The sequence below is a fragment of the Caloenas nicobarica genome, chromosome 4 (genome assembly GCF_036013445.1).
Source record: "Caloenas nicobarica isolate bCalNic1 chromosome 4, bCalNic1.hap1, whole genome shotgun sequence".
Lineage (NCBI taxonomy): Eukaryota > Metazoa > Chordata > Aves > Columbiformes > Columbidae > Caloenas > Caloenas nicobarica.
Genome location: NC_088248.1, coordinates 38,419,192 through 38,437,707, shown reverse-complemented (window position 1 = coordinate 38,437,707; position 18,516 = coordinate 38,419,192). Strand labels below are relative to the sequence as shown.

Genomic DNA, 18,516 nt, shown 5'->3' with positions numbered 1-18,516 from the left:
CTTAGCACATGAGACACAGTGATCTGTACAGAACAACAGCTTTGACAAAAAGCCACCTGAATGCAACTTCCCCTTTCAGAGTCCTAATTATTCTAGTAGATCCTTGAAGTAGTTCATTACTCTTGGGGAGTTAAAGATCTGTTTTGGCACCCTTTCCCCCAGGCTGTCCTTTATTCTTGTTACAGAGTTCCTTCCTCACTGAAAAACCATTCTGCATTTAAAAAAGCAATTTGTAACATCCTTTCTGGTTGTCTGTTTGCATTTAGGATTTTTCATATTTCTGTCTCTCTGGTGGCACTTGGGACAGGATTTATTAAAAGGCTTGGACACAGTCCTTCTGACCAAGGTAGATGTGGTTCAAGTTTATAGTGCCTTACTGGTGCATCTCAGGGTTGTTCCGGCTATTAAATAGTCCACATTGATCCTTACAATCATTAATACTATTTCTAAACAAACAATAGTGTTCAAGTTGTTCTGCTAGAGCCATCATTGTGCTGATAACAAGTTAAAAATGTAAGGTGCCTACACTGTTGTGTTTTTCCAAGAGTTATGCAACTTTGTTTAACTGAAACTTTTTTTCCAAAGCTGAATCTTATTAGTAGTGCAGACTAGACTGTTTCAAGTAATTAATAGGGTTCTATTGCCAAAATCCCATTTGTGTCCAGATACATTCAGATTGTGTGTGTATCTAGAAATATCATTACTATAAATGCTCTATAAACACTTAAATCTTGTCCTCAGGCCATTTATGGTCTAAATAGATGACACTAAGAGGAAAAAGGTACTTTGCCCCCATATGACAATAACACCTCCATTATTATTCCCTTGTGGATAGGGAAATAAGGAGTTGAAAAACTAAGCGAGGTTTTACATACCTTCTTTTAAAATATTTGGTTTATTTCTGTATTAATTTTGTGTGATAAAACTCTAGGGAAGTAATGCATCAAATGCAAAGCACAAAAATACCGTAGTCCCACAAATACTTCTGCTAACAGACAGTCTATTTATGAAGAACACTTGTGTGTCTTGTCACGTTGGAAGACCAGAGGCCAAAGGTAATAGAGAATCTTCTCATGGCTTGGCAATAATATGATTATTTGGCATCTAATACACTAATAATTTGAAAATAACAGAAAAATACAAGTCTGAAAGAAAATTACTTATAATTGGCTTGTCTAGAACTAGCATGGTGAGGTATTATTACACTAAAATTGACAAATACCCTTACAGACTTGCAGCAGGAAAAGACCATTTTCGTGTAGGAAACTGTAAATAAAATTAACAATTTCAGATCTTTGCTTGGAGGTTTTTACTTCATTCTGACTATCTTAAGTTCCTTATCAATGAAGAGACACAGCTCACATTATGCAGAGATAAATTAAATTTTCTCTCATCTTCATTGCTGAAGCATATCTGGAAACCCTGATGTACAGGCAGAACTCGTAAGCGAAACACTAAGTTTTTGCTTACTCCTGTCAGTGCTCTCCTGTACAGATATTGTATAGTTATAAGTGATAAAAAGAACTGCAGTTTTAAACATCTGTTTTGATCTCTTGAGAATTCTGAGTGCCTGAGAATTTGGCTGCTTCCTGAGATTATCTCAAAAAATGTCCCACAAGCGATGCTGCAAAGTTGTACAAGCTGGCAATCTGAACCAAATTTCTAGTTTGCAAAAAAAAGAAAAGGTTCTTCTAATGACTTTCTGCATGTGTCAGGTTAGCGTAACCCAGACATCCTTAAAGCAAGAGTACAGAAGAAGAAATCCAGCCTAGAAGTAATTCTGAGCAAGAATTATAAATCCATCTTTACCTAAAATTGAGACTTTGAATGAACTAAATCAGTATTGCTGAGTGAAGTTTGTTTGGCTCCACCTTTGGTACAGAATTATCCTTATACACTATGAAACATATTGTCCTGGTTTTGTTAAAAACAAGTTTCTCTTAGTGAATTTCCTTGTCAGCTAAAGTCATCTTACTAACTGCAGTTTTCCTGAAAGTTAGGTACATGTTTTGGTAGACATAACGATGGAATGCAAGGTCATTGATAATGATGCATCCCGTGAGATGTGCAAGCAGGAGGTGAACTGAAAACTGACCAACTAAAGTATTCCATCCCATTCACATCATACTTCATATAAAAGTGGGGGATCACGAGGATCTCGTCCCTTTTCCTTATGGCCGACATTGGGAGAGGACCTTGTGAGTTGTCCCTGCGAACTGAGGCCCAGTGACAGACTGAATCCAGTTCCGGTTGGCTGCATAGTCCAGTCCAGGACTTCGGGTGCTGGCCCTACATCTGCTGGAGCCATTGCTGGGACTTTCGAGATTGGTTTTGTATATTTTGTATTATTTTCTCTATTTTTATTGGTAGCATTAGTAAAATATTTTTAATTTTTCCAACTCTCTTCTCTCTGTCCTTATTTCCCTCCCAATCGCCTGTCCTTAGTGGGAAAGGGGGAGAGGGAGGGGCTGAAGGGGGAGGAGATTAACAATACATCTGCCACAGTTTATTGTCACCCCGCAATCAAACCACGACACATATATAGATGTTCAGTGTAGCATTTTCTTTCTCCCTCCTCAGGTATCTTCTACTTTTCCTTAACAGTCATTCCTATTAATAAAATGGTCAGTCTGCTGTCCCACGGAATACATTTCATCTGAACTTATCAATCTATTAGCAAACTGGTAACCTCCAGCAATAGGATTCATCTCGATGATTTTTTTTTTTTTTTTTTTTTTTTGGTCCTCCCTCGCCTCCCTATAAAATTCTCTAAAAAAAAAAACTGTGGAAAAGGAGAGACTTCAGGATGCAAACTTTAACGGGTGTTTAATAGGCATTTCAGCTGTGCTTTATTTTTTTCCCTTGTACCTTCTGTTGTAAAATGAGTCAGTTATCCTAGGTTTATCATAAGACCTTTGGTACTTTCCCCATGTCTTGCCCTAACCCAGGCTCTACTCCTATCTGTGCAAACAGGGTGAGCAGTAATATATTACAACTTTAGACAGGTGACAGAGGATGTTATGCCTAATGCTGTCTCCTCCTTGGGCTAGCGTGGAGCCGGATGAGTCACCTAGATCAGCACTTTTGTGAACAGCAAATATGACAGAAAGCATTCACGTTTACTTAGTCCTCTCTTTAGCCCTTCCTGCTCAGGTCTGTCCTGATGAAAGTACATTAAGAAGGAAAAGTTGTTCCCAGCTTGTGCATGGAAGGCCTCAGCAGTGAGATGCTGTCAAGTGAAGATTTTCTGATAGCCAAAATACTAGACAAATCCATCACAAGTGAAAAACTTCTTGCTGCTCAGCTTGCATGCTGAACAAGTAAAAGCCATGGTCTAGATGGTGGTAGTCAGGACTAGCAGAGTACATCTGTGTTTATTCACATGTATGATTTCTCAGTGTATTGTACTGGCAAGTGTACTGGTATCGGAACGAATCATGCAGTTTACTTCTCTTGGCATTTAAATAAACAATTTTTATATAATGCGATATGTGAGCCATATGTATGTATGCTGTTTTGATTTCCACATAATGTCCAAAGCTATCTTCCTCAATGTACACAAGGATTTATTACTTATGAGCTTCATAAGCACGCAAACAATAGTTTTACCTTGAAAAGCAGATTATATTTACGAAGAGTTGAAATTCTCCCTTGAGAAATAGTCAGAAACACAGAAGCATGTCTGTTGGTTCCTTTTGAGGAAATGTTTTGAATGCTGGTGTGTAAGCCATGGAGGAGGGATGTAATTCTCAATGATATATCCCTTGGGATTGTTTTGGCTGAGGAAAAGAGCTTAAGCTGGTACTTCGCATTCTTCTAGATAAAGTTGTCTTGCAGCATATGCATTAGGTGAAATTCATTTAATCATTAAATATATCTTTTGTTCACTTTCACTAGTTTTAGATGATGTTCAGAAATAGCTGCATAAAAGCTCATTTCATTACGTTATATGGAAATAGATTTCAAATAAGTGGGTAAAATAAGAGAAAGATAAAATCTTTCTTCATAATTTATACATCTGAGCAGCAATTTTTGCTCTCCTCAGTATAACGTCCTGGCAGTTAATCGTCAAGAATAAATTACTATCCTTCCACTATACTAATTTTGGTCCTTTAGTTTCTGCTTTTTGCTTTGTGTCACAATTGTCAAAAATGTGTAAGAACAGCTTTCTTGGTTGGCACTCAAAGTGATAATATATGTAGTCTGTGATTTAGGCAATTAATTTCCTAATTCTAGGTCACCTGGTGATTGTGTGGTTCTTAGTTCTGTATCGCTTGCCCCCTTCATGTGTCAAACCACATTAGCAAGTTAAACTCTAGGTATGTACTTAAGTGCTTTCCTGACTCATTTTTGTCAAGTATATCACATCCAAGTGTGACAGCTGTATTATTTTATCAATATTATAGTAGAGGAAGCAAGTCATTGCAGAGAGAAGGCACTTCTCATAATTTAAAGTTTTGACGGTTACTTAAAGATTCTTTAAAATTGAACCAAGAGTTTTACTTTACCAGCATAGTCTCTTAAGGGTTCATAATGTGAACATGGAACTGAGATGGTGATCTTTGTGTGGCGTAGCAGTTCTGGGGGATGTGGACTGCTACATTTTAGATCAAACAAAGCTGATTCTGTCACTGTCAAAGTGTTTCTGGCTTACTTCTGAAATACTTTAGCCATTTTTATTTATTTCACCTAAACTAATATTTGACCTAGATTTCAGACTTCTCTACACTATGCTGCAGTGACTGATAGTCAGGAAAGAGTTTGGTTTGGTAGAAATAAGCCAAATGAAAACAAAGAAGAGATGTGATTTTCTAAATACTAAAATTGTCAATACTAGAGAAGATAACTCGAAAAATAGTAGAAACAACAACAAATATACCCAGGCTGTAAATAAAAATACAAACTACTTCAGAAGCAAATTCTGAAAAAAGAAAAATAAACTACTTTCAAGGTAAAACATAACTAGTTTTTGAAATTATTATATCAACCAGTTATTTAGTAGAAAGCTAGACCCCATGAGCCACAGTGCTTTTTCTCGAATATACGATGCTATTTAATAGGTTATGATAGCTTTAATGTATGTAAACATTTTTCAGGCTTGGAAATAACAAAATAAGTTTCTTATATGAAATGTTGTTGTTTGAAGTAGGTTTATTAATTCTCATATGCCAGTTATAATATATTCCTGTTGACTAGGAAGTGTATAGCATAAATATCAGACTTCAAACACTATATTTAAGCATTAAACTATAGTTTTATTGAACTTCACTTGGATTTATAGAAAATATTAGAACATAGTGACATTTTTCTGATGCTTTCCTGTTTATGTCAGTGATTTCTAATAAAAATCATCTGTTTTTTACTGACATGGCTGACTGCAATGCAAATGTTTTAATTTCAAGCTCTGTTCTCAACTGTCACAAATGTGATAGAAATCCAGTGAGACATCACTATTAGATGCACTTTAAAAAAAAAATCTAAAAGCTATATAGAAAGAAGTGAGAAAAAATGAGGAATGGGAACAGAGGATGAACTCAGTTCACAGGCTAATGCTAGTTAAAGGAATCAAGAAAAGATAGGAATAAAAATCTTCCACAGATATATAATATCGTTCCAATCTTCCTTTAGTGATGCATAAAACCTTTTAAATGTTCAGGGGTCTTTCAGTATTCTTAGATTTATTTTAAGAGTAAAATTTGAAATTGACTGAGAGAAATAAAATAAGCAGGTGTTAGAGTTTTTTACCCTTTTACTTAGTAGGGTTTATTAAATAGGTAAACACTACCTTCTAGTGTCCTGAAATACAGAGTATTTAATGACGGGAGCTTTTCCAGCATGGACCACAAATGCTAATTGAAAAATACTTTGTTCAAAACTTGAAAGTGGTGCCTCTTTCAATAAACTTACACTTAAAATTCCCCATGCAGATGTATTGTCTACAATTATCTACTTTGGCCCACAAGATCCACCCCTGAATACACCTTTAGAGTGGCTTTTGTCTTATATTCCCTTGCAGCCGGCATCTTACTCACTAAAATCTGCCTCCTCGTGGTTGCTCTTTTTCTGCAACTTGTCTTACAGTTTGGTGAACTCGCCAGAATGCCAAATTCAGAAAAATTTTGTGAGCACAAGAATAGTTCCTCCCTTCATGGAGGTACACAAAGGGCAGGATAGGAAACAATGTTTCACATTGACCCCTTTCTGAATCCAAGGTTTTGAGGAGGATCTCTAGCTAAAAGCAGGAATAACAGAGAAAAAGAAATATCTGGGAAGTTTTAAGAGACCTTCTGAATGTTAATTTGTAGACAAAATGTTTTAAGGTGGAAGAACCTTCCAGAATTTTTCAAATTGGAAACACCTGTTAAATGGTTTTGGTATCTCTTACAGGTGAAGTTGAATAGCACATCTACTATATATCCTTATACATTCAGTTGGGTCCTATCTCTCTCTTCCTCATCCACCAAAAAATAAGTTGTTTTGTCTTGATGTTTTATTAGGGGCTGGAGAGGAAGGAAGAGTCCATTGGTTGAATGCTTGGCCATGGTTTTAAATTGTCGTAAACACATAAAAAATCTCAGAAGTATGAAATGGCTTGCTTTATTTTTTTTTCTTTCTGTCAAGCAGAAATAATGTGACAGATCAACAAGGAGCAAGAAAAAGTGAGACTGGCCTGATAAAAAAAATCACGGTTAATTTAGGATTTCTGAGGAAGGGGAGTTTATGTGGTCATCTGACTTCCACAGAGAGTTTTTGATGCTATCAGCTTTCTTCTTTTCCTTTCCAAAATGGTTATTCTGCCATAGCATGGACTTTTTCACATACATCCATATCTAAAGGAAAATCTACTGATTTCTAAATCTAATTACTAAGTTATCCAAGTTGACCCGTTTTAGCAGTATAGAATTACTTTTCAGATTTCTTTATTGTTTCTAGAACAGATAGATACAGACAGATAGGCTTGCTTTTAACAGCATTAGAAACTAAGAATTCCTGTGTGCTCTAATGTCAACTTTTCTATAGCTGTATTCACCAATCTAATTTTTTCCAAGCTCAGTTTTAGCATAAAAGCTTTTAGAAGAATAGCATTTAGTAGCACTAAATCTCACTCTGTGTTAAGATATATACTCAGCTGTCTGGCCACGTGCACTATAAGCTTGTGGTACAAGCCATAGCACATGAACAGCAAAAAATGTGTGTGTATATCAAATGAAGCTCACATCTTCTACACAGGCCAGAAGCCTGGCAGTTTCTGAATTTCCCATCCATGTCCATATGCAAGTCTGCTTGTACTTTACGGTTGATGCAGGAAAAACAAACATGAGGTCTGAGCTCTGGCTACAGGTATAACTAGATCAGCCTGTTCCTGATGGCCCTTTTTCCAAGCAATAATTTGGGCCAATGCAGGCTGTATTAGTAGGTCTGATGCTGGCAGCTGGCTGCTCTTAGCAATCATCTTTTCCATGGCCTCTTCCAAGATGTAAAGTACACCATGTAACGGAAAAAGATCATAACTTTCAAGGCGTTGCCGAGGCTATCATGTTCCTTTTTCATAGAATTGAATATACGTTATAGGAATTTAAAAATGGACTTCAACAGGTTACCTGGAATTTATTATCTTTTTGGTTCTGTAAACATTGCAAACCACTTAAGCGTCACTCTCCTGATTTATAATATCATTAAAATTCCTCAACAGAATTATTTTCCAGGAAATCACTTTAGATCATTTATTACTGTACATAATGTATGTGCTATAGGTATAATGTTTGACAAGAAACTTCATCTTTCTAAATGCTTTGAGACTGGTGGTGGGATTAATTTTTTTAGCAGGTTAATTTAATGATTTTTTGGAATGAAGTTGACACAGAACTTATACCTGGTATTTCAATAGCATACACCATTTATACGCTGTATCTGTGTACCCCAGTAGCAATTTCCATGATGCTCCATTCTTTTGTGGTGGCTGAGCTCAGCAGCTGCTATATGATTTTTTTGCTGTATGATTTATGATTTCCTGCTATATGATTTTTTTTTTTTTCCTCTTAGGATTTGATACCAGTATTTTGCCAATTTGCAAAGATTCCCTTGGATGGATGTTTAACAGGCTTGATACGAACTATGACCTGTTGTTGGACCAGTCAGAACTTGGAAGCATTTACCTTGACAAGAATGAGCCATGCACCAGAGCGTTCTTCAATTCTTGTGACACATACAAGGACAGTTTGATATCTAACAATGAGTGGTGCTACTGCTTCCAAAGACAGCAAGGTAAAAGATGAGAACAACCTGCATATGTATATGACTGACCTTTTTGTAATGCTTTATCTTTTTTTAACATATTAAGAAGATTATAGTGAACTACAAGCTCTTAAAATCTGTACCATGAATTTGTGTTGAGGTTTTTGACCTATTGTGAATACCTAAAATGAAGTAATTAAAGAGCTAAATGGAAAGGCTTGCTAGAAATCCACAGATTCTAACTAAAGTGCAAAACAGCGGCTAATGCTTTTAAAGCAATATTGTTTTTCATGCCAACTTCCAGTAAGTATACAGAGGAAAGAGACCACAATTAAGAACAAAATTACTTAAATTATTTATTTCCCAATCTGCTTCACCTGCATTACAAAATAAACATTTTTATTGCTAAACTAGGGTGTCATAGTGTTCTATTTCATGAGCCTATTAAAATAACTGAATTAACATTATGGATAAAATTGTTTCTAGTTGTTTGGACCTAAAATCAATTGATTTTTACTGCCTATATGAATATCTTGTTAATGCCCTGATGTGATTTGGTTGAACAAATAAACACAACCTATAAGCATTATTTTCATGAGGATCATATAACAATTTTAGATCTAGATGAGACATCACATAAATTATACAATCAGACTAGTTATAATGAATCAAATCATTTACTCATAAACTATTGGCTGAAACTTACTAACATGAGAGAGATTTTTCAAAGGGATAAACAGCAGCCAGGGTCCAAATTTCTACTACCAGCAGAGAGAATATGACTAGTTTGGTGGAAAGTTTGCAAAGTCAGTTCAGCCTTTTTGAAAATTTTAATATCAGTTTTTAAATCTCACTTGTGTCTTTAAAACTCTTGTGATAAATTCCCATTAGCACTCAGCATCTATGGGCTGACTCTTGATTTCTGTGGAAATAGAGACTTTTATCATGCCACATCTGCCAGTTGTAAATCTGAACAAAAATAAATCTGTACTTCTATAGTTACATACTAAATAGCAGGCTTCTTTTCTTTGGTAATTTATAGTTTAAAAGTTAACATTCAAAAGTTAACATTCAAAACACCTTGTTTGTTTTATAGTAGAACAATATTTTGGCTTGTATTTTTATAAGGACCTATGTACTGCTAAAAAATTCATAAATGAAAAATAACCCATCCCAGAAGTAGTTCTTGAAGTAAAGAACATAACATGTTTAGTTGTCTTTAAAATAAACAAGAAAAACCCACAACCATTTAAGCTCAATATATAAACATTCTTATTCTTTGGAGGGCAACATAATTCTTCTCAATTGTCAGAGAAAGTAGAGCACATAACATGTGGTCTAGTATGGTCCAAGGTTGTTCTACCAATTGGCTCTACTACCAGTTTCATATCACGTGTGTACAGCATAACCAGGGCATTAAGAAAGCCCTTCCACAGATTAGTTTCAAGTAGTTTAGCATTCTATAGCCTATAAATACTGCTTGTGTAAAATACTTGATCATTGTACTGCTCGAACCCAAGGATGGTATTGTAAAGAGTGATCTAAAAACTGCTGAATTATATTGATAGAACCCTGAAGGCTAAAAATCTGGGATCCAGCTTTCAGTGACACCGATTCTCCCCATTACAGAATCCAACATTATCACGCTTTTCTTCCTTTTTTACCAGTTTCCTCACGGTCTTGACCATGGTGTTGTGATAAGGTGCTGTTGTAAAATAGATGAGATAGCTTTTGATAACACAGTGTGCTTGAGCATATAGTAAAAAAGATGTATCCTCAACATTGTAAATGAGGTAAAATCTCAGTTTTGGCAATTCTTGCACATTAAACATGCACTCCATCCTTCCAAATTAACACTGTCAACAAAATCTGTATTCTCCTTTTCTGAAGGTGTAAGAAGAAAAAAAAAGTATAGTCGTCTTTTGTTACATCTCATTATTAGCTCTTGCACAACGGAGTTCTCAGTCCCTAGTGTATTAGTTACCCACTGAGTTCTCCATTCATAATTTGCAGTTTTATTCTAAACCTTGTAATATGTTCATAATTCGTTATGTTTTACTTGATTGAACAATTTAAATATGACCTTTAACTAGACCTTTGCAATTAAGAGCAAAGAGATGGCTAGGTAGAGAAATTCATGGCTTCCTTCTGATGTTTACTAAAATGAGTTGATATTAACAGAATGCCTCAAGCCATGTAGACGGCTCTGTATGTTCATTGAGCTTAGTAGATGCTTTCTGGGCAGATCTACAGTTTTACAGCACTGCTGCTGATTAACGATGTTCAAAGTGAATACAAAATTTAGTCAACAGTATGTATCATACTGAGATAGAAATTCCACTGTGATTTTTTTAAAATACATGGTATTTGCTTGAGTCATTATCTGAGAAGGCCTCTTGCTCTTTGATCTTAGCTTCACAGTTCAGACTGTCAGGATCAGACAAGTACTTGCAACTCTTCTTTATTTCTTTCTTTCTGCTTGAGGTCTGTCGTGATGCATTACAGTACACTAGACCTATTACTGCACATTACTCACAGCTTCTAGTCAATATAAGCACCTTCTTTCGAATACTTAAGTGAGATCTTTCTTGCTCAGAAAAAGATCTTCCTGTAATAGCTGTCCCACCTTGAATAATGCTTAAACACTTATGTATGGCTCAGCGGTGCTTATTGCATTTTTTCTTGGCCTTATTCTGCTTGAAGTGTAGTTTACTATTTCTGAGATACATCCAAGGTGTTATAATGTATTTCTGCAATACTTCAAAATCTGCACTTTACCAGTGCTCTTTGCAAGTCTTCCTGCATGCTTTGGTCACTATTGCCCTCTAATTTCAACTCCAGTTCATGCAAGTGCTTCAGTGCCTATCTTCAGAACTTACTTTTTTGGTTGTTTGATGCTGGCCTAACACTTTAGTGCTTGTCTAAATGCTGAGGCACTTGCCATGTTGGCCTTTTTATAGATTGAATTTCTTTCTGCTGGTACTTCATCATTATTACAGCCTTGTTTTTGTTGCATCACTGCTTCAGAGTAGGAGAGTACCCAATTTTGCTGGGAATATTAACGCTTAGCACCTAAGTATTTCCTTATTGCAGGCCTCTGCATGGATCTATTAGTCCAGGACTTCTCTAGATGCCTTTTTCTTATGCCATCTTCTCTCTGTCAAGGGTAGAAGACATCTTTGACTTTAAAACTAGTCCATCTTACAGAAGAATAATTATTGTTATTTTTATTTGTTACATCAGTCTTTTCAGATTGCAGGACTTCAAATATGTTTATAGTTGGTTCTAAAGGAAAGTGTAATGTGCCTTAACACATAACTGAGGTCCCCAGGAAGATTTCTCGAAGTGCACTATTGGTGCTTCAAATCCCTACAATTCAAGCCTTGGTTGTCCAAGAACAGTTATAATACTTGACCACAAGCACAGGCAAGGCACAATATGGCAGCCTAATCTTCAGTCAACGAGAAGGTAGGGGCTCTGCCAAATATTATCGACTTCATAGATGGAAAATCACTGTTCTGTAGTTGAATAAGATGGAGAATCTCTGAAAGCTGGAGGCCCACTTTGTGGGTAGTCGCTTCTTCATATATGGCTGTTAAAAATCCTAGCCACTCTTTGTCAAATATACCGGTTTTGCTCCCATTGTTCTGATAATGTGTCTCTTTTTTTGGTATGTCAAAGCTTAATCATACTCGCCTTGCAGCATCTCTTGACATATCTGAATATTGATGTCTTAAGGGCCAGTATTAATAACGTGGGGTACTCAGTACTTTGAGTACTGAAGAACTTTGATGGCTGCCATTAAGTGGTTCATGAACAGCGGTTCATGGTTCATAGCTATCCAGTAATATTGTCAGAAAGACTATTCCTGCTACATCTGTGGAAGTAGATTAAGGATGAAGATTATTAGGTCTCTTATTTGTATTCAGGTTATCGGACAGACTGCCAGATTAATTTCTATTTCAAAGGAAGCCACCACACTGATTTTTGTAAACGATTTTTTTCTTCTTGGCTCAAGACACCCAAAAGTTGTCCAACAACACTGCTTTTTTTATTGAAATAAGTTCAGAAATCTAAAAGAAAGCTTTTCCAAACTCAGGAACTAACTGGAAAATAAAGAGGGAAGCATTATGGTTTGAGGAGAGAGGAAAAAGGATATGCTGTGGACCAAAAGGAATTGGTAGAACTTGTAGCCTGCCATTCTCTTTGACAGTTTTAAGCACCAGAGTGATTTAGTATTTTTAAGAGTTTTTGCTGCTTTTATCCTGAGAAGCAAAGTTTAAGTGTGAATCTTGAAGACCTAGCTTCTGAGAAGAAGAGAGTTTTGGGTAAGTAACTTTCTCATATTGCCTTGTTACCTTTTGGTTACTGGTATTCCTTTTTTTGTAATTATACCACCAAAGGTTTATAGCTGTAAAGGAATTTATTTTTTTTTTTTAGGCGTAGTCCATCATTTTTACATTTCTACATGTATACAACTCTGTGTTTCTAATTTAGGGGGTTTTCCCATAGAACAAAATACATGTATTTTTCCTATTTGACTAGTTCTTCAGCATATTTCCCATCTCTTTTGGAAGATAGAATAGAAAAGAATCATTTAAGTTGGAAAGCACCTTCAGGATCATTGAGTCAAACAACTGAACCTAACACTGACAAGTCCATCACAATCTTAGATCCTTCTAGCCTGTGGTACTTGTGTGCATAAATTACTATTATTTTTAGATTACTGATTAATTGGAAATAATAACTGATCCTCAGAATGTTGTACAATTAAGAGCTTATCTCTTTAAATATAAGGAAGACAGAAGCTTTAGTTTTGAAAGGTAATGAGCATCTCTGGCATAATAGCAAGTATGATCATCATCAAAGCACTTCTTACCAGAAGAAATGTAAAATTTTATATAACCTCAGCAAACACTCAGAGACTAAATACTTAAAACCCAATGCCCACACAATGAAGTCAAGTCCCGATGGTCTGCAAGGGCACACACAGAAAATTACTTGGCTGCTTGGAAAGACATCTCTTGAAAATTATTTCTGGTACTAAAAGTCCTGTGGACAGTATTTTAAAAGTAGAGCCTACTTTTAAGGCCTTCACTCTAAAAAGAATCCTTATAAATTTAGTGGGAAAACCTGGCCCACCAGAGTCAAGACCACTCTAAACATTTATAATGTCTACATGTATGGAATATGTAAATAGCATTTAAAACGTAGAGTCAAGACAAATTTTAAAGAGCCTGCTAATCAGTAAGGGGTTATTATCATCTTCCAGTTTCTATTTACTCTGTTAGGTAAGACCTCATGAATAAACAAAAGGCCTACTGGTATATCTAAGCTATGTCAGCCAAAAGGCTCTGTGTTAACCAGAAAGATATTTTTGATTTTCACCTAGACATTTGTCACCAGAGTTTGAACATTTCCACAAGAAAGGCACCTCCATGTGTCATAATGTATTTTTGCCATTCCTGCCCTCCTTTATGCATCTCGTGCTGCTCTCAGCTGGCTAAAGGGTGGGCACTCTCGTCTTCCTTTAGAAGGAATTCAGGAAAGGCTGCTTTGGACTATCACCACTCAGGTGGTTTTTGCCTACCCATTGCCCTGCGTAGTGACTGGGTTCTGGTCTAAGTATGTGCTTCATCGATAAGCTAGGCCAGTCTTACTCATCTTTAAATTAGCTCAGAAGTTTTTTTTTTTCTGTTTGCCTGGAAAAAAAAATAGTTTCATTATATTTCAGAAGGGAGCCTTCAGTTAATTGCGCGGCAAATGTGTTCTAAGTAGTAAGTATACTAAAATGGAAAATACATTTAATATTCACCAAATGCAAGATGTTAGTGAGATATTACCAGAACATTGTCTGGGAATGGGATAAGCTAAAGACATGTGAGTAAACTCAGTAATACTACTACTGATTCAGAATGAGAAATGCCTTTGTGCTTATGTTCTAATATACGCATTATCAGTGTTCAGAGATTAGTACTTTGCTGTCTTTGATTCTTTCACTTATTCAACAGTAAAGTATATACATTCACATCTTATTACCTTCCCATTCACGGGGCATACTGTGACTTACTTTTATAGACAGCAGAAAATTAAATTATTCAGAGTAAGCCATAACTCTCAAGAATGGAAAACTTAATTTTAATACCTGTTCTGCCTGTTAGAGCCATCAAAGTTTGGCCACTGATTTTCACTTAGTTTGCTGAATATGGGGCTTTGCACCCATGGGATTCAGTCTTAAATTGTTGCAACAAAATCACAATCTTGCAGACTTCAGTGTAGTACGTAGACTTAGTGTAGTACGTGAAATACAAAACTTGAACATGACTTCTAACAAGGACGAAAGGGACAGACTTAAAAGGGCCATCCTGTTTCTAGCCAATACTTGAGGCGAACTTCACAGTTACACTCTGATTTCTGTAGACTGATAAAATAGGGTGTGATAAAGGTACTATTTTAGTCTAGCATTGCTCAGTCCTCCAGACTGGTGACTAGATGCTCACTTACAGTTGGGTTCGCTGAGGGTGGCCTTCTGCACAAATCCATGGTGCTGCTCTAATTCATAATTCTGGAGCTGTAGTGAGGTTAATGCAGAATGTGTGTGTTTGTTAAAATCAGTAGTTAAGAGTTACCTTAGAATGTAGCAAACTGTGAAAACTTAGCCATATGCTTTCTTTCCTAGATACAATGTAATCTAACATTTTTTATGCCATTTTAGACCCACCTTGCCAGACAGAACTGAGCAACATTCAGAAGCAGCAAGGAGGAAAGAAGCTGCTAGGTGAGCCATAGATCATTTTTTGAGGGTTTTATTGCTTACATAAATAACCCTAGTGAAAAAGCAACATAAAATCAATATTAATCCAACAAAGATAGACTGAACTAAATTCCAGCAACAAAATTTATGAAATTTTTGAAAGCTACTAAACTTAGTTTTATTACCGTACCTACCAAAAGATATTACATTTGTTTTATTACCCTAATAGAAGGTACGTTTTACAGTTATAGAGGGGACAGTCTAAGGCACTCCTAAATTAGTATCTCTGCTCATCCTGTACCGGTAATACTCTTTAAGTAATTGAAGTCTCTGTTGTGAATCAGTTTATACTGTGTCAATATTACTGAAATGTAAAATCTTTGTTTTACTGTTAGCCACTGTATAAAAGGTGCAATAAAAGGTTTGGCTGACAGTAGTCAGAACTGTATTTCTGCTAAGGATGGTTTCTAACAACAACTGTATGCTTCAAAATGCTTTCATATGAAGCTTTTGTTCATTGTTGTTTGTCTGCATTATATGTTTCTTTGAAAAAGTCTCAGTTTGTTCCAAACGAAAACCAGTGGATTATTCAGCCTTAGGCAAGCCACTGCCTCACAAAATAAGCACCTGTTGTGTCTCTTATACTCTCGGTGGTGAACCCTTTTGGCATAGAGCCTAATTTGCCTAGGTATTTTGCATATAAATGCAAATTTAACATTCTTTTTTTACATGTGTTGTTGATAAAATTGGTGTGTTACACTGCATTTGTCTTCAGTGGTGGGGTAATTAAATATTAGTAAGTAACTAAAAGGATTGTAAAATATATATTAAATAAAAATACCTCCTAAGCCTTGTAGCAGTTTTTTAGTCCAGGAAGCCTGGCCCTTATTATTCAGACTTGTTTGTACTCCACAGATTATAGAACATCCTGTTCAGGGTTGGTTGCTACATTTGAGCCTTTTCCCCAGAATACAGCAAAGATCTTGACTGAGATGTTCAGGCAGTAAGGAATATGTATCTCAGGATAAATGAAAAATTGAAAGGAAGATCGGTCACTTTATTCTTGAAATCAGTCCAAGAGTGATATGTGTTTTTTTCCTTTCCATATTTCATATGTTCAGTCAGCTTCAGCTTAACTGAATTTAGTAATAGTAAACCACTCAGTATAGAGTCTGGAATGAGAAAACAGCAAAGGGCAGTTACTTTCTGCTATAATTGCTACATTGGCCAAGAGACGGGTTTTAATATTCTTACTCAATATTTATATATCACAGGGCAGTACATCCCCTTATGTGACGAAGATGGGTATTACAAACCAAATCAGTGCCATGGAAGCGTTGGGCAGTGCTGGTGTGTTGACAGATACGGTAATGAGGTAACGGGATCCAGAACAAACGGTGCAGCAGAATGTGGTAAGTTAAGAACCTTTCATGGCATTTGGTTTAGAGGTGTTATTCCCTTTGATTACCAGCCAGATTAAATTTCTTCAATAAGAACAGATGTGAGACCCAACTATGTGGATTTTCAAACAAAAAATAATAGATTATAATTTATTATTGTTATTCATTATTTTTTGCAACTATCGCTATGTCAGCTAATAATAGACATATATGTGTTTGGCATAGTGTATATAAACCTTGGGAAAATTATTTATCTAGAGCAGTATTAGACAAGCCTGAAAATGCTTGATGAAATCCTTTTGGGTAATCAGCATGCTAGTGAATTCAATTCTACTTTTTTTCAGTTTATGTTGTAGGGAATTGCTGAAAGTTCTCAACACACAAAATCTTCCCTTATTTTTCCCTTCCCTGAAGCACTATGCAACTTCTTCCAATAATTCCCATGTCACCTTTGTTTGGTGTCCCAGATATATAAAATGGCAATATTTTTTTTCCTTTTTTTAAACAAAATTCTTGCATTATTCCTTTCCACTTCTTTTGCATAGCTTGAAACAAAGCGTAAATTTAGCACAATATTTGACATACAAGTTCAAGCATATTGTCCATCTAATCCAGCATTCTTCCTAGACAAAGGGACAGTTCTAGATAGTTAATGTGTAAGAACTGAACAATAGGCAGTGTATATTATCAGCAGTCCTTATTATCATCTGTAAATTGGACTTAAATCTTTTTCAGTTGTTCCTGGCACTCATTATAGTTCTACAAATCTGTAGATTTGTCTCCTTTTGTTAACATTGAGAAATTATCCCTATTGAAGTGGTTTTCTTTTAAGACAAAAGAATTTTCCTGTTATTTATGTTTTATTTCTACACCACACTGTGTAGATTAAAATAAGTAGTTGTCCTGGAACTAAATGTTCTGGTGTGCTTAAGTATATTGTACTATAAATATGTAGTGTATCTTCTGTATCTTTTCTATATCTGTCATACCTTTTTAGCTATCGATTTAGAGACTTCAGGTGATTTTGCTTCTGGTGATTTCCATGAATGGAGAGATGATGATGATGATGAAGATGAAATAATGAATGACGAAGATGAAATTGAAGATGATGATGAAGACGAAGGAGATGATGATGTTGATGATGACGATGATCACGATGGATATATTTGATGATATTAGGCGGTCCGTGAATTGTACCTTTCTAAAATTCACAAGATGACATTTCATAAAATCCCTTTGCTCTCCAAGATCAAAAGGATTCTAACAAAAATGTATATTTTGTATTATTATTTCAAACATTGCAGCTGGAGTCATAGACATTTTTTTGTTTAAATAAGAATAATTATATTATGTGGGTTTGAGTTTTTAAATTCCTTTGCGCTGAAGAAAATACATTGGAAGTCTAGCCTGAAGAAAGAAACGTTACGTCCTACTGAAAATAAAAATGTGCAAAATACACTATAAAGACAACCAGTCTCTTTAAAAGTCTGGTAAAAAGATATTTGCCCTTACTTGGAACTGTGCATGTCCTCTTCAGAACACATACTGTAAATTTAGTTCTGTCAGTGTTTTAGGCCTTGCAGGCTTTGCAAATTGTCCATTTAATAAATCAAAAATGTATTACAGTAGAAAACCATTGGTGCACAAGCAGCATCTCACCAGCCTTTAATTAACCAAAGGTGTGGAGAAAAATTATTAGGAGGAAAATATAAAGCAAATTCCTCCTTTGTGTTTGCATTTGCAGTTATGTTTTTTATTAGTAAATGGCTAGATTAGTTAAAATGATTTTTCAAAAGCAGTAGCATGGACAAGCACCAGTTCTGTAATTCTAAAGTTTACTCGTCCTTCCTTATTTGTTTTTTCTTTCATGTCAAGGTTGTATAGGCTTTATCATTATTTACTCAAGCATCGCTTCATCCTTTGTTGTTTCTATGTGTTTCTGTCTGATCAGATTAGTGTAAAATATTTTACATGGGGTAAAAAGTTTGCTTAAAATTATGTTACCTTTATACATGACTGTATTTCAGAGTATTGGCACTTGCTCAAAGGTAGTTTTTAATAAATGTACAATGATACTTTTTATTTTCTTAATTCAGGAAATAGTTTTGCATCTTTATCTTAATTCCT

General features: G+C 35.6%; 1 protein-coding gene across 1 annotated transcript in view; it reads left to right on the top strand.

The window, feature by feature from the left end:
- SPOCK3 (SPARC (osteonectin), cwcv and kazal like domains proteoglycan 3) overlaps nucleotides 1-17,559 on the top strand; it is a 192,489-nt gene extending 174,930 nt beyond the window's left edge. The window contains exons 9-12 of the mRNA XM_065634057.1: nucleotides 8,044-8,265; nucleotides 14,951-15,013; nucleotides 16,264-16,401; nucleotides 17,387-17,559. Of these exons, the coding sequence (XP_065490129.1) occupies nucleotides 8,044-8,265; nucleotides 14,951-15,013; nucleotides 16,264-16,401; nucleotides 17,387-17,559 (596 nt within the window). The remainder of the gene's footprint in view (nucleotides 1-8,043; nucleotides 8,266-14,950; nucleotides 15,014-16,263; nucleotides 16,402-17,386) is intronic.
- Nucleotides 17,560-18,516: the final 957 nt, after the last annotated feature.